General features: G+C 46.7%; 1 protein-coding gene across 5 annotated transcripts in view; it reads right to left on the reverse strand.

Moving 5' to 3' along the window:
* Positions 1-16,858, reverse strand: part of LOC311011816 (zinc finger protein 521-like) — an 85,310-nt gene that overhangs the window by 12,980 nt on the left and 55,472 nt on the right. For all 5 annotated transcript variants that reach the window (XM_084006953.1, XM_084006955.1, XM_084006952.1 and 2 more), the window contains one exon: positions 3,709-3,840. In XM_084006953.1, coding sequence (XP_083863079.1) covers positions 3,709-3,840 — 132 coding nt within the window. The remainder of the gene's footprint in view (positions 1-3,708; positions 3,841-16,858) is intronic.

The raw sequence follows: 16,858 nt of genomic DNA on the forward strand, positions 1-16,858 counted from the left end.
TTCCAGCACCCGTAGGAACCCTGAATCTAATAAACTGGCTCTGAAATGCAGACGACCACGCTGGGAAGTAGAGACTAAAGACAAAGAAGCATTTTCTTTTTCCTGAGACATTTCAAGCACTTTATTCTAAATCCAAGCACTTTTCAAACCTTGAAAACGCCACACTAAAATTCAAGTGCTTTCAAGGCTTTCCAGCACCTGTAAGAACCCTGGAATTAGCACGCGACGTGTAAATAAAGGGATATACGCTGAGACGTGTTGTTGCTCTGCTAGAGACAGAGGCTTCCTCGAGGGTTAAAATGAGGACAGAGAGAAATAATCCAAACCCACATCCAAACAGGATCAGTGGCTGGCCATTGTGTCTCTCCCCGCTGAGAACGAGAGAGAATAAGGGAAGGAGAGAGAGCGAGAGGGAACTTTGTGGAGTTTGTTGGCCGTGGAGCCGGAGCAGTGCTGAGCCGGGTTGGGCGTCGGGGGTGTCAGGGCTGAGGGGGCTGAGGGGCCAAGGTCTCCTCGCTGTGGGGGATATTAAGCCTTCTGATTAGATCTCAGGGGCCGCCCATGGCAGACGTCTCCTTTACTACAGGCCCCGGCTCATCTTTATTTTGGCAGGGTGGTGCTCTCTGCAGGCTGCACTGCACCAATACTAAGCTGTTTGTGCAGGGAGGAAGAAAAAAAAAAAGTTTATCCTCCCCCCTTTCCTTTTCTCCTTTTCATTTATTTATTCGTCTAGCCTACATGTGTTTGGTTTCTGCTTAATCCAAGAGTTCACAACGCGGAGGCTGATCCGAGTGTTCCGAGGCAACACAAACAAGTCGGCTGTAAGGCTGCACTTCTAATTTTGAGTTAACACTAAGCCCATGTTGTTTTTTTCCCCCCGTTTTTTTTTGGATGTAAGATAATTCTCACTTAAAAAAACGTGGCCCAAAAAAAAAAAAAGCCAATTAAACGACTGTATTTGTCAGATTCTTTGCAGATATGCATCCTGTAGTTTTCCAAGTTTGTGTTTCACGCTGTGACATAAGTAAAAAAGAGAAAGCATACACACACACACACACACACACACACGACTTTCATCAGGCACACTTTCTTCTGTTTTGTTTGTCTTAAGCACATATTCCCAATCACAATTTCCACACCAGCCCTCGCTGCCGCTCCTAAGGGTGCAGGCAGACACTTCTAGCTGCAGGCTCCCCTACTTCTGAAACCTGTCAAATCTGTCCTGGGAGAGTCAGCCTCCCTCTCATCATCCAGGGGCTTATGGACCTCTCTCCATTTACCCTCCCTTCCCTACACACTCCTCTTTTCCTCCCCCCCACCCCCCCTCTTTCATCTCACATCCAAACTTGCCAGTTGCAACCCTCTCAGCTTCCACCAAGTTTTGTCTCCTTTTCTCCTCTATTTTGTCTCCCCTCATCTACGACTTCCTCCCCCCTCCTCCTCCTCCCCGATTCTTTCCTCTGGTCTGTTTTCGTCCTCCCTCCGTTCCCTCCGGTGCAGATTGAAGATAATCAGGTGTGTCAAAGAATGACAATCGCTCGCTGCCTCCCACAGAGTTTTTTTGGGTCATGGGAGGGGAGATCAAGCTGAAAAACACGGGCGTTGACTGGGGATGATCTTTTGAACTGAGGGTAACCTTGTGAAATCGAGTGAGCTCGGTTTGACCCGGCCACTATCACCGACACCGCCTAGTTTGATCAAAGTTATGCTTTTATGTTCGGACTCATTATGTGCGTAACAGGCATCGCTTTAATCAGTGGGAACGTTTTTTTGGGAATTATTAATCAAACGTGACTAAACTAAACGGTCGGAAACCTCATCGTGAATTATAATATAAAAAAAATAGGCTCTGCAAGTCACTATTTCAGTCGTGGTACTTGTACTTCACTTTAAACTTCAACTCTGCTACATTTCAGAGAAGTATTGTACTTGTACTGTATGTTAATTTGGATATTAGATTAGACAAATAAAATAGAATATAATGCATCGTTATAGATTAGTCTACCAAATAGCAAATATTAAAATGAGCATAAATTCAAGCTTGTGTGTTAATGAGTAACAATCCAAACTGTTACAGACATTTATGTGATGCTTCACAATGAGTCGCTTCATTTGCAGATTGTCATACTCCTGTCTGACAATACGTACTGGATATACTTCTAATGCAACCCAGTCTTCTACACGATACCTTTAAGGCAAATCGGCGGTTCACATCGTGAATCCCACGTGGTTTTGGTTTACACAACAAAACCACGAAGGTTGAGGTTAATTATAGATTGTGGTTTTGGATGAATGTGTATAAAGTAAACACATCCAATCTCGTGCATTGTTGACTTTTTCAACATTTCTCCAGAATCTTTCCCAGACCTGAACCGAACATGAGAAGTAAAACATCTCCATCCATCGGTGGAACGACATACTGTAAACTAGTGCATGCTCCGTGTCTTTTCCCTACTTTTTTGCTCAACTTCATATATAAATATATTCAAGGACAGCCGTCAGCCAAACTCTCACTTCCTGCTTCTCCTCCTCTGAGTGCAGCGACTTCAGCCTGCCTGTCCCGTGCATCCCCAACAGAGGGAGGCCTTTCCAGTCCATACTCTCCACAGCCTCCATGGGCCTTCGCCCATCTGTCTGTCTGCTCTGCGACCGCTGTCCTGAGGGTGTACTCTGTCTCCCCCCCCCCCTCCTCCCAGCATCCCTCTCTCTCATGCGCCGTGATCGATATGGACGCTGAGGGAGAGGGGGGGACCTGTCTGTCAAAGCCGGTGGTGGAAAATGAAGGCTCAGATGAAGGAGGCATGCTCTGTATATTAAATGCCCAGACCCCTGTGAGGGGAGGGAGGGAGGGAGGGAGGGAGGGGGAGGATATATCAATAGGCTTCTGCTAAAAGAGAGATAAGGCCAAAAAAAGCAATGAGAGAAAGAGAGGAAAAGGAATGAGGTGATGGAAGAGGTAAGAAAAAAGATATTTGAGCCAAATGCAAAATGTGAGCTAACGATGTTAATTGATGTAACAAGTGGAGGGGAGACAAATGAGATTTTTTATTTTGTAAGGGGTGGGTAAGATTGGAGGTGGAGGGGCAGGAAGCCCAAAAGAGGGAAATGAGGTGAGTCCCCCCCCCCCCAAAAAAAAAAAGTGTGAGGAAGACTAAAGAGCTGAGAAGGGAGAAAGAGTGAAGAGCTGAAGTTAACGACTTTGCAGATTTCATTATAGAGATAGTTAACCCTGTTGACACTGAAGGAGCGCGCTATCCTCTCAGGAGGAGTCCGGTCCTTCCACCTCCACGCACAGAGACAGATGAGATCATTACAGCTATCAGCACCACTGCCATCCACAATTAACACATCTCCTTTTCTATCCCCACTCCTCCATCTCCCCCCCAGCTCACACTCTCTCCCCCCCTCTACTCCCTCTCTCCCCCCTCTCACCTAATGACACTTCTTTGGCCTTGATTTGGAGGCAATTTGACTAAATAAAAAGCCACATGCAGCAAACTGGTCTCCGCTTTAGCCGACCTACTTGCTTGACCTTTCCCAACTCATTTAGAGCCCACATGCATTTTCACACTAAAAAAAGACAACATGGAAATTAAAAAGTTATCGCTGAAAATGCACATAAAAGCCACTTTCTTATCTTTCTATCAGTCTCTCGGTTTGCAAAACAACAATACACACACACACTTTCTTATGCACACTTTCACATACCTGTAAAGCAGACGGGACACTTGAAGGTTCCTCCCATGCCCTCGAAGCTGTGCTCAATCAGGTGGCATTGAAGCTTGGCCGGGGAGTCGAAGGACTGACTACAGAGCTTGCATTCATGGTTCAATCCTTCCTCTGCGGAGAAGAAACGACAACAAAAAAGACACGGGAAATCATAAGAAAAGAAAAGAAGTCAAGCACGACTGGCAGAGGTCTCACTCTGCCTTGTTTTCTTCTTCTTTTTCTTCTTACACATACAAAAAAAAAATATCAAGAAATTTGGTGACAAAAGACCCCTGCCTGTGGATTTTCATCAGACAGGAAGTGTGATCTGCCCCCATCAGGCATCAATTAGATGACCAGCCGGGATTGTAATTGCTGAGACGAGGCCTTGCACTTTGAACATGGTGAGCGTCATCTTTTTTTTTGATTATCTTAAATGCAAAACATAATTTATTTTTAGCGTCGGCAAATAGAAAAGCAACTTTGAAGGAGGTCTAAACGTAGGAATTCGGTTAATTAGAAAAATAAATACAGAAAGAATAGTGAAAAAGTCTAATTCCAGGTGTGCAGAGTGTTATTACTATCACCGCCAGGACAAAAGAATATTAAAACAGATAAATCCGGAAGCTTCAGTTCACGTCTTCTGACTGTCAAGGCTGCCAAAACAACTCTCCTTTACAACGTGCTGCACGTCAACCTTTTTAATACACGGATACGACAGCTAGTTGGAAAAAAAATCCTGCATTTATCTATTACAGTTCTCCTCGCGTCCGTCTAAACTTTACACGATAAATGTCGTTCAGACTGTGAACCTGCACATGCTCATTTGCAGCATGAAGATCCGCTGACTCAGGCTTTTTCCCGGCCATCTCCAGCGCGTCAATAAAAGAGGTTCGCTCTGCCACGGGGCCGGACGCTCTATCTATAACTCCTGCCAACGCTGACACCAGGCCAGCCACTGCAAAGGAGGGGTGGGATCCTCCGGGGACTCATCCAGGGTTTATCCCCAGGTCTCTACAGCCCAGTGCCCACCGCATAGGCCCTGGGTACCAGGAGCATAAACACACAATCCACCGAACCAGCTGGGCCCCGGCTCCGGCTCCTGGGGGATTCCAAGTAGGCGCTATAGGCAAATCTGGCAAAACATGTCCGTACGATACAAAATAATAACCTGCAAAATTCACTTCAAATCAGAAGATTTCCATTCTTAAGTTATTTGATTGTTGAGCACTAAAAGCTCACCTTGTGTTTTTGTAATTCCTGCTCACTTTGCATGTTTAGTTCACCTGACACAGATATATATAAAGAGAGTCGCCCATAAAGTTGGAATAATTAGCAAATTACTTGTTTTTTAAAGCGTCAAACATAAATAAATTTCACTTGGACACATAAAGGAATTATTGCATCTGGTCAAAAGTGATGACTGATGCATTTAAATAGGAATAAACAGAGGACTGTGTCTGAAAACTAAATATTACAACTTAAATCTCCTGCACGACCAAAACCAACCGTCTATACACAATCAACTCTCTCCTGTAACATATTACCACATGTCATCATTTAGCAATATTTTCTCCATGACGTGAACATATGGCGTTGCATATTAGATAAGGTGGCGTCCGCGTACAGTAAGTCGTAAGCACGAGCTGACAGAACGCGTTCCCTCATGAGCGTCTAGTAAGAGGAAGAGTCCGATCAAAGCGGGGACTTTGAAAGGGACTCGAGCTGATGATGCGTTCTGCAATCACGCGTTTGACAGATGAGATACCGTGCAGCCTGCATGGGAGGGCGGCGGGCGGCGTGCGGGGGAAGGGAGGGTGGCGTTACGAGTACATCCACGCAGCCGTGCAAAAAAAAAAAAGATCACTGCCCTCTTTGATCAACGTGCAGTTTGCCTCTATGTGTGTGTGTGTGTGTGTGTGTCTATGAGGTCGAGCTCGCTGCCGGGTTCACAGATCTGTTCTTCTGCCATATGCGCAGCCCTCGTTTGACCCCTGGTGCACGCCACGGCGTCCCTTCGGAGACCCGGCCTGCTTCATTATGCAGATAACTCTGCACCTGCCTGACTGACCTTGTGTAGCGTGCATGTGTGTGTTTACGTCTGTGAGCAGGTGCATCAAGGGAAAATGAAAAAAAAAAAGAAAAAAAAAAAAAGATGCTTAACACAGTGTGCCTCCATTTGAATATAAGGTCGGTATTCTATGTTTTTCTTATTGCCAACAAAAACAAGTAGAAGTAAGAAGTTATAAATATGTTTAATTTAATCCCATAAAACTATAAAAGCTGGGTATTGTAGGGTTTTTTTTTTTTTTTACCAAAACATGACTAAAATAGAGAAAATCATGCTTTTTTTTTTTTTTTTTTTTTTTTCCACATTCGGTGTGCAAGCAGGATGTTTTATTTTTGGTATGGACTGAAAATAAACTACAGTGTCCGTGTTCATGGTAAGGCAGGAGCACAGGTGCAGCTCACTGATGTGTTGTAACAGCTTTATGGACTACAACGGTAGTAGCGACGAGCTACGGTGCATCTTTGCCTCCGAGCGTTGGTTTGGGGTGTTTTGATCATTTTAAAAAGTGAAATAAATGCAGATGTGAAGAGAACGGAGGTTTGATTGTGGGTCTGACATGAGAATACTGTATTGGAGCCCCATGTTGGGCTGGGTTTGCATCCAGCAGTGTAACGGGGGGAAGGGGGTGACTCAAGCTGGCAGCCTGTTTCTTAGCGAGAGCCAAGGGAGGAAGTCAGCTCAATCACCCCTATAGCTGCCTCGTTGGGCTGAGGTCACTTCCTGTCGCTACCCCCAGTCCCTTTCCAGGACGGCCCAATCAGCAGTGGCCCTGCGTGCTCCCCCCCCATCACCACCACCCTCCCTCCCCATGAGCAGACTCTGGATATAGTTACAGGGCCACATGGGACCGTCAGCTCTCTCTATCCTCATCTCTCCCGAGTGCTCCTCGCTGCCACCACCCTGTCCCTCTGCACTGCTAAGAAAATCCTTTAGATGAGAGCTGCTCCTGCTCCCTCTAAGCATCCCTGACACCAGCAAAGTAAGCCCATCTGCATATCCACAGGGCCTCGCGTTCCTGTGGCTCATGGTTTATGTATTCCGCAGCTCCTTAAAACACAAACGCCCTAATATCTCTCCCACGTGGAGGACAGGAGAGGGAGGGGAAAAAAACTAGTCTGGAAAAAGAATGGTCTTTATTTCTCCAGCGATGTTTACTTTTTTCTTTTTAATTTCATATATCCCAGCTGAAGTTCATGTGCTGTTGAAGGTTGTTCGGGACGCATAGTTTAGTCGACTCCTTTATGTAACGGCGACACCGTTGCAGCAGCTTGAACTCGGCGTGTTTAAGGCAGTGAAAAGGTAGATTTGATGGAGACGTCTCGGTTTGCTAGTGTGAACGCACAGTGACTAAAGACAGTCCAACTTTCTGGTAACAGTGTGTAGTTAAGTATAACGCAGGGCACTGCTTAATTAAAAACTCTCCCTCAGCTCCCCCCCCCCTCCATCACTGTCCCTTACTCTATTTTAACAATTCTGCTGAGGAGCCGTTTCAATCGGAGACGAATTCAGGACGACTTTTTAAAGCATTTTGGCTTCGGAAGAGAAAAAATGTGATACTTAGATTTACAATCCCCTCTGGGGCGTCGTGAACGGCTCTCTGAAGCTCACTCTGAGAGGGACCCATGCTACTTGTGTCGCAGGAAAGCAGCACACTAACAAATGATATTAAGAACATCAATCAGGGTGCATCTTTGCTGGAAGTAATGAGTAAACAAGTGGAAAAGGGGAAAGGAATTGAGGATATCTAGTGGGCAGGAATGGGCTGTTTTGGAGACAGAACTATCATAATCAAAAGTTGGCCCCAGTCAAAGTGATGGGTCAATGCAGTAGAACGTTTCTAAACTGCCCGACCCGTGCCATAAAAAGGCAGAAATACCTGCTCGGAGCCGTTGTGTTTACGAGGAATTTCACCTTTAGAAAGAGATCCGTTCCACCATCTGTTTCCCAATATTCAGCCTGATGTTTGGGAGTTGCATTTTAATAAACCGAGAAGATTTGGTTTTTCAACGGACTCGCTGCTGTATATACAACCCACCAAGGGATTGTGGATGGTAGCAGAGTAGACAGCTTCAGGCCTGTAAACAGTAGGTGGGTTTACTTCTCTCTTCTCTCCGCGGGAACTATCCATTAACAGATAATGGGGGGAAAATCAGAGTGATTAAGGCCCAGGGAATTATGGGTGAATACAAATTGACTCCACCTCCGTGTGGTGTGCTCTCTTGAGGTAGAAGCACTGCTCATAAGGAACAAACTCATTTCAGAAGTACTACAAGGCCCATTAAGGCCTGGAGAATGCTGCAGATGGGGGGGAGGAAGGTGGTAGGTGGGAGCGCAGAGGGATGGACTCCCCCCGGACCAGAGCTGATTGGAGAACTGATGCCTGGAGGGGGAAGGGGGGGGCAATACTATCCATTTTCTGCCTCCGCAGTTTGAGAAGGACAGAGTGAATCAAGTGCAAAAATGTCAAAAATTAAAGATTTAATCATAGCACCTTGCAAAATTCACCCCCATTCTATCAAAGAGTTAATGTATTACACGAACACTGATGGAAATGTGGTCGAGTGCTAGCTAATAAAATCAAAGAGATTGGAAAACTGCTGCAGCATGAAAGGAGAAGCTTTACTCCAATTTGCCTGTAGGGAAGTGGGCATGTAAGAGACACATTCTGCGTCGGAAAAGTGAAAGATGAGCTAAGCGAGGAACCAGAAGCCCTCGTGTCAGGGGGGGCCTCCGGGTTCTAGGCAGTGTTTTTTTCTCCCCCCGACCTCCGGAGGGAGGGAACACGGGGCGAGGCGTCGGCTGTGACATGTCAGCGGCGGTGACGCGCCCCCAAAAACACGGGCGAGAGAGAGCAAAGGATTCTGGGGGAGAAACGTCTCTGGGAGAATGTCGGCTCTGATGCATGGCGGCTCGTTGGAGGTGCTAATCAGAGCAGGGCTAAGCTCCTGCTAGGATCAGCCACTCTACGCCTGCATTAGCCGCCTGGCGGCTCCCCCCCCCCCCCGGCTGCCGGGGCCGGAGGTAGGAACACCGAAGTGACAGGTTCTTGTGTCGAGATAAACATGCGCAACGCTTGAGCGGATGTTACAAAAGGTTTAGCGGACTAGAACACATGAGGGAGGGAAACAAAGAAGGACACGTCTTCTCCCGTACATATATGCAGACGTTTCCACTCCATTTATTCACCAAAGCCCCCGTGAATGTGATGCTTTTTACTCTGTCGCAGCAAATAAAGAAACTAAAAGAATCATAATTAATAGAGACGTAAAATAATTATGATATAGTATATGAATCCTGGTATCTATGACGCCTCCTTTCCACTTGTTTGGTGAACGTAATGCCGTACGTCCCCTACTGTCCAACGCTATTAAATGCATCTCGTTACGGATGTATAGAAACGCCTCCACAGAAATAGGAGGGATGAGAGTTTTGTGTGTTTATGGAATATGCTTATATTATCAAGCTAAAATGCATTGCAACGAATAAGTATTGGTTGGTCTGTCGGTTGTGTAGCAGCCAGTTTGGTGACATATTTTATTATAACATATGAACTACTATGCATGCACTCTATGCATTACACAGCTAGCATGCTTCCAATGTTAGCTAGCTTTTCATCCTCATTAAAATATAAAATATATATAAATAAAGCTGATTTATCAATCAGTTATTCATTTACGTATTCCACAGGCTTTTTTAAAGCTGAAATCGGCTGCAGTGGTTAAACATTTGCAATGTTCCCGAGGCAAATTCTGGACCAAAAAAAAAGGAAAAAAAAAAGAAAGAAAACTAAAGAAAAACAGAAGGAGATTTTTCGGAAACACATCGGAGATCAAAGAGGTTCTCTTAGGAGTGAATGGACTTCTTGACTTGCATTCATGTCGAAGAGGAAATTTGATTTTCAGCTTTCCTGCCTCATCAATTCTAACAGATTATAAAATGAGAATTTCTCATTCTAAAAGCATATTTATTCAACTTTAGAACAAGTAAAAAGAGTCAGAGAAACCCACAAGTTAGCCCTATAGGAGATTTGGGGGTGGATGGTTATAGGATTTCTAAAAGACTGTAGGCCTATATATTGTACTGTATATTTTTAGATGTGAATGTAGCGTATCACTCCAGATGAACCAGATGAAGCTGGTGTTTTAAGCACAACTCTTTTGAAGGATAACTCTGCCATTTTGTGTTTTTGCCCTGGACCACATTACTGCTATTCTTACAGCCGAAACCCACAATGGCTGAAACTTGGTCAAACGAACAGTGTGTAGGTCACAGGGGCAGAAGAAAAGAGACGGGAGAAATCCACAACAACAAAGGCAAAAAAAGGCCGAATCCTTGTTAACGAATGATGTGTAGGCGCTGCAGCTGCAGGCAGGTATGGAGGTCCGCTGGGGACAAACAGTGCAGGCTCGCTGAGATGGATTGCATGGGAGCGGCAGACCCCCTGCAGCCACACAAACACCATTCTGTGCTGAAATGCTCTAATTTACTCTATACATGCCTATTCTAAATGGCTGGTGGGTTTTTTTTGTTCCAAGGAAATAAAGGTCAAGTGGCTACACCCTGACTTTTCCAAGACCTCAATGAAAGTTGGTTTGCAAAAAAAAACAAAAAAAAAACAAGCAAAGAAATAGTCAAATGGGCGACTTTGTGTCGAGCAAGAAAAGAAGGAGGGGGAAATGAGGTGTGAATCTAGAACCAGAATCTCTTTTCAGGTCTCGAAAGAGTGAATGGCCCCGAATGTAAAAAAGTTAATTACGGGCACATGCGCGGCTTTTCTCGCCAGCCTCGCTGTGGCATTGTCAGGCTGAGGTATGCGGCTCTACGGGGTCTGCGGTCCACACAAAGGAGCGGGGAAGGAGAGCGTTGCGGAGAGGCCCCTTGGCTGGGCTCACGGCATGGAACACTGTACAATTAGCCAGCCCCTGCGTTCTGCCGGCTTATAATTATCAGTGCTTGCCTTAATTGACTCCCTTAGCCTGCTGCAGAGGGACCCCTCTCTCTCTCATACCCCCTTCCCCCCCCCTCCCTTGCTCCACGCAGGCCGCCGAGTGCCACGCCGGGCTCTCCAAAGTCATTTAGAAAAGCGCTCATATTTTCGACACAAAAAAGGGGGAACATTTGGTGAGAGAGAATTCATCATCAGGTGTCTAGAGGTTTTCCTTAATAGAAAAGCTGAGTCCCACTGAGCGCGCTCCGTGTAGCGGCCAGCCACGCATGCTCAGGACCAGCAAGCCGCCATTCGCAGCGGGCCGCGAGACATTAGCATAATTTTATATAACACAGGCACCCGCGCTGGAAATTTAATACATCTCAGCAAATACGAGACAGGCGTTTTGCATAATTTTTTTTCTTCCCCCCTTCATTCTCCACCTAGCTTCCTCCCTCACTTCTATCTTTCTGTCCTCGCTCCATGTCTCGTCTTCCTTGTGCCTCTCTCTCTCTCTCGCTGCCACTCTCCTTTACCCCCCCTCCTCCTATACAACCACCCCTCTCTCCTCGCCCCATGGTGCTGCTCTCACTAGGAGAGGGGAAGTTCATTACCTCAGCTAAATCAGAATTAGTCCCTTCATTTTGACGGGGCGAACTTCATTAGAAAGGCCCTTCCTTAATCCAGCAGGGAGAACTGATGAATCTACATGGGGGCAATAATTTGCTTCACACAGCACATTCAGCCACTTCCTCCACAATGCCCCCCCCCTTCGCTCTTTCTCCGTTTATTTGGCTTCATGTACTTATGGTTACATTTTTATTAGATCTACAGGAAAAAAAAACATGAGAAAGGAAAACACCTGCATATAATTAACTAATGGCAGCAGGCAGGGTGTAAAAGGAATGAGTTATGCTATTTGGAATGTCCCGTCTCCCCAACAGGCTCCGGGGCCTCCGGAGCAGCCGTGGCTGACTTGGCCGGCACTCAAACACGACGGCAGACCGAGGTCTGAGGTAACCAAGATGTTTTTTTTACATTATGTTCTGGTGTTTTGTTAAATTTCTCCGTGCATTTGCCGTTATGACAGTTAGAATCTGGCACCCTTGTGTTTTTTCTCTCTAAAAAGATGGCGTTGTCCAGATCTTTGAAACAAACTCGAGAGTGAAGAGACGTGAATGAGGACAGACCCCCCTCCCCCCTCCCCCCTGACTGCCATACCACAGCGCCTGGTGTCAACCAGATGTGCAGCTTGGCAGCTACGCTCCCCGGAAAACCCACGGATTCCAGGGTGGCGTCGAGTCGCCACTCTCCCGTCCCTCCCCAACCACCCCACACTGTGCCCCTGCAGTCTCCCTCCCTCATCACCTCCACACAGGAGGTCCCCCTGACTGGTAATCTCGTCCCTTCCAATGTGAAATCTCCGACAGCGATGCCCCACACTTTTACCCCCTGCCTCCGTGGCTGATGGGTAAATTGGAATGGCGCTCCCTGCTGGCCCCGAGAGTTCTGAGCAGAGACAGCGGGACACACATGCTGCGGCACCCCCCCCCCCCCCCCCATCTGCACACGCTCCGTCTAATATAGTGGACATGCACACTCTCTCCAAGCTGCGATATCCATGCACACACACATACACACACGTTCACGCACAGACGTACACGTGGGGACAAACACGCACGATCGCACATTCGCCAAAAGCTTCAGGTAAAAGAAAAAAAGAAAAAAAGAAACGCATACACGGCCTCATAAACATACATACGGATGCAAGGTAAGTGTTCCATGCATGATGTGTTCGCCCCTCATCTGCATAAAGATTGAATATATGGTAAATAAACAGATACGAGGAGTCGCTGCATGATCAGATTTAAAGGTGCATCAGCTGGAATGGCTGTGCTCGGGTCCTTTCTGTTTTTTTTTATGTTGCCATAGTTTCTATTATGTGACACGATACAGAGCACAACACTGTGTAAACCGCAGATTAAAAAACAAAACGAAAATGTGTAATAAGCACTGCTCACTTGGTGTTTCAATAAGCGTCATGTGAAACTTAAAAAGCATAATCTGTGTAGAGGTTTTTATTTATTATGTGGCCAGGCATCAGGGTTGGATTTCCCCAAAGGGCTGGTTTAGCTGTCTGACTCTTCCACTCCATCTATCTGTCTTTTTTTCTCCCCCCCCATCAACAGCCGATGCTCTGAAGCATGCGTGAATGGTTGAGTCCACCCTCGAATCACAGGGACGTCCTGAAATAGTCAATGGGACCTGAAGGGGCTAAAGATCACTGCAGAAGAAGCCACTGAGGCCTTCCTGTCAAAGGCAGTGCTTTCAGGGGGCCAGGGGTGAGGGGTGGGAGAGGGGGGGAGCCAGAGGGAGAGAGCCGGAGACATGACACACATTTCATTACACTTAAACCAACTGTGGGTTCAACTTAGAGCCCTGGATTTCCAATGGGCGTCTCTGTGGATGGAGTAAGTGGAGGTATAAGAGAAAGGTTTTTACAAAGAACACAATGGGTAGGTGGACAAAGGCAGGCAGCTGGACTAATTGCTCGGGGGCTTGTAGGAATATTTTGCTAAGTAGTTCTGTTTAAAGCTCAATTTAGAGGCGTACGTCACTCTGGTGAACACTAAATGCAAATCTCACTCCGGCTGCAATTAAAAAAGAAAAAAAGATTATGATTAAGAGTTATATTTCACATTGTTTGCACATAATTTATCTTTTTAATATCTAAATAGGTGTCTCTCTCTCTCTCGCTCAGTGATGCACTGTAAAGACAAAACTTCCTGTAATTGTTGCAACATTATGGAAAATATAATCTGCAGTCTAACCTACTTTTCTTTACAAAGAAATGTCTATTTAAAATTCCTTGGAGTGTTATCAAAAGGGCTATAGAATTACAAAACGCTATTATTACTGCTCGCTTGGGGGGAGCCCTCGCTCATTAAGCTCTTAAGATGTCATGGGTTTTGATTATTCTATCAGCTTCATTCTCTTATTATAGTGACAAACTCCTGCTATTTTGTCGCCAATCTCCTTCCAGCTGTCACGTCTTTTCTTTTTTTTTTCACACACAAAGATCACAAAAAACCATCAAACACACTTTCAAAAAATAAAAAGAATCACCAGACGTTCGTTCGATTCCCCCATTGAATTTGTCGGATTAACTTGAGGAAGAATAAAACGTCTCATATTTCTTAACCGGTTGCTACGTCTGACATCAGAAGTGTATGTGATTGTAGCGTACTGGTATTGTCCAGGGGAGGGAACCCTCACTCTAACCGTCAGCGCTTCTCCAAATGGGACAGAGATGATTAAAACACACCATGGCTGTGACTGACAGACTCCCCACCGCTTCCACAAGATGACATGTCTCCAAGTCACGCGGAAAAAAAGAAAAGAAAGCATCTCCTCTAATTTTAACTCCGAGTACAACACCGACCCCCTCTGTCAAAACCCACATGACGAGAAAAGACAACAGCCACGCTGAGATTCTAAACCGCAATAAAAGTGCTAACAACTAAACAGAGAAATAAGTTTAAAAAACAACAATAGGTAAGGGGTGGAGACAAAAAGGAGGGGTGAGAAAGGCGCCATTTCCCTCAGGTGCACACAAACAGTAGGAACCTGTGAGCTTGTGACAACACCTTCAAACATTTCTGTTACTTTCACAGAAATATCTGATGCTGGAGCTCCAATGTGATGCTTCCGCAGCAGTCGTGTCCCAGCGCACAGTCGACTTGGCAAGCTCTTGGTTACCGAAAAGAGAAAGAAGAAGAAAAAAACACCCTCCTAACGGACTGTGTTTGACATTTGTCATGACAGGAATACAGTGAAGGGGGGGGTTGGGGGGAAATGGAGGGTGATCGATGTGCGAAATTGTATGTGTGAGAAAAAATAATTCAGCATTCTTCGGATTTTCATTCTTCCGCAATAAGGAGGACAGAAGAGGATGGGGATGGGGGAGGGGGGGGGTTTCCTGTTATTGTCACGTTGTTGTAGAGAGCTCAGGGTCGCGTACTAAATGATTCACAGAAAACGGAATCTTTTACATTGGCGTCAGCGATTCAGCCCCGGCGCCCTTGTGGGGGAATTCTTTTTGTGTGTTTTTATTGAAGTCTGCACTGAGAGCGCCCAAAAGCTCTGACAGGGGGCCCCCGAGGGCGCTTGTCTTCACCTCCAAATCATAAGATGGAGAGACGAAGCTCCCTCTGTGCTCTCAATTATACCCCTCAACACCCCCGCCGCCTTCTCTCACACGCAGACTCGCGAAAAACCTGCCTCCAGACCCCCCAACCCCCCCCCCAAAAAAATCAAACAGAGGCATGGAAGAAAAGCCTTTCAGTAATACAGTCCCAGTGGAGGGCACCACGATCACTCCGCACTGCTGGAACAGCTGACAGGCTCGGCGGCGACGCCGTTCCCCGCGGTCTGTCAGAGTTGGTGCTACACCATGACGGTTAGTAGTCCTTTAGGTGCCCCCTCACCATGACAGGCCAATGCTTTGACCCATGGAAGCACCGTGGCTTTGCCCCAATTACTACAGCGGGTAGGTGAGGACTCTGGGTTCACCTTTCCCCATTCTCCCCGATGAATGGAGACCCATCTGAGGCTCTTGGCACATTCAGAGGAGTTTTTTTTTTCTGTTGAGGGGGGTGAAGCAAAACGGGCAGGAGGAGGCGGTGGTGTTTGCAAGAGGGTTGGGTGTAATTTGATCAGAGGGCACAGCTGCATAAACAGGGGTATCGAGGAATTTCTGTCTGCTTGATGGAATTGACTTTGCATGAATGGCCCCTCTCTTCCCCCCGAAATGGCCCATTTTCCACATGTCTCAATGAATATGACAACAGCACCGGCAATAGGAGAGTAATACTGGAGCTGCAACGCCAGCTTGGGTTGAGCGGTGAAATTCTCCCTCCATGGCTGTCTCTGCTAAAGACCTCATCCAAGTCCTGCTGCCTGACCTGTCAAAAAGCAGCCCCCATCGTCTCTAAAACGCCCAAACAAAATAAACCAACAACCGCTGGCAGGGTCAGAGGGCAGCTGCTCTGGGTGCTTGGACTCTGGCGGGGCCTCCTTCTGATTGGTGGAAAGGGCAGTGAGTAAAAGGGAATCTTTTCAAAGTGAAATCTCCAGCTGATGGCTTAGAGCTCCACACCCCACAGTTTGTTTCTCTTGCTGCTGTCAGGAGTTTTGCCCGAGCCATTTGGAAGGATTAGAAAAAGTGGGGGAAAAAAAACAAAAAACTGGGCAGATCGTGTGTACTGTAGGATCTGAGTGATAGCTCCAGGACCCCTCGGAGAGTGATAAACCTTTTGACCTTGACAGCCCCCTGTGGTGACCCCTGACCTCTGGCTTTGTGCCACAGAGTCAGTGAGACAGGTGCAGGCAGGAGAGTGGCCACACCCCCAGTGTCCAGGAAAAAAAATAATAATCTCCCTCATCTGACCTACCTGTCCTGATGGTCTGGACTCTAGTCTGAAGTACAACAGCTGAAGTTGCTATCTGCATGGGAAGCATGCAAATATTAGATTGTGACAAAAATGCTTCATGCATTTACTCAAATAATTCAAAATCTGTTGGAAACTCTGCTAAATGGAAGCTAACTTCCCTTCTCTAATGTGAGAAATATCAAAGTGGAGGCACAATGACATGTCACACGGCCTCATTTCCTGCTCCGCAGCGGGCACCGGCTCCAAGGTCGCACCGGTCCGCGCCAGCCTTTTCTGCAGATCCATTGCCTCTCCCTAGGCGCCTCCCTCATGTTGTTGGCCCAGTGATTCAGTGCCTTGCATTAAGAGCAATTCACCTGCCTCCGGCGTCCCAGCGGCGCGGCTCCCCCGGGGAAACCAGGTGGAGCATAAAAAAAAAAGAAAGTTCCACATATGGTAAAGTCAAGCTGCTCGGAGGCTGCCGAGTGTCTGCTGCGGGGGGATAGAGGCTCCTAAAAGGCCCAGCTGGTACTTGGAAAAGGGCTTCTGCATTACTACACCTCAGTGTCTGCACGGGCTCCCCTTTGGAAGAAAGTGTTGGCCGGCGCACATGACCAGCCATTTTAGATTTCTCCCTCTACCCTGCCTCATCCCCTCGCTCCCCTCCCTCGCCTTCCAACTGGTTCTGTATCCAATTGAACATTTGGTCCTCCACTGCTG

The sequence above is a fragment of the Eutrigla gurnardus genome (assembly GCF_963514095.1).
Source record: "Eutrigla gurnardus genome assembly, chromosome: 4".
NCBI lineage: Eukaryota > Metazoa > Chordata > Actinopteri > Perciformes > Triglidae > Eutrigla > Eutrigla gurnardus.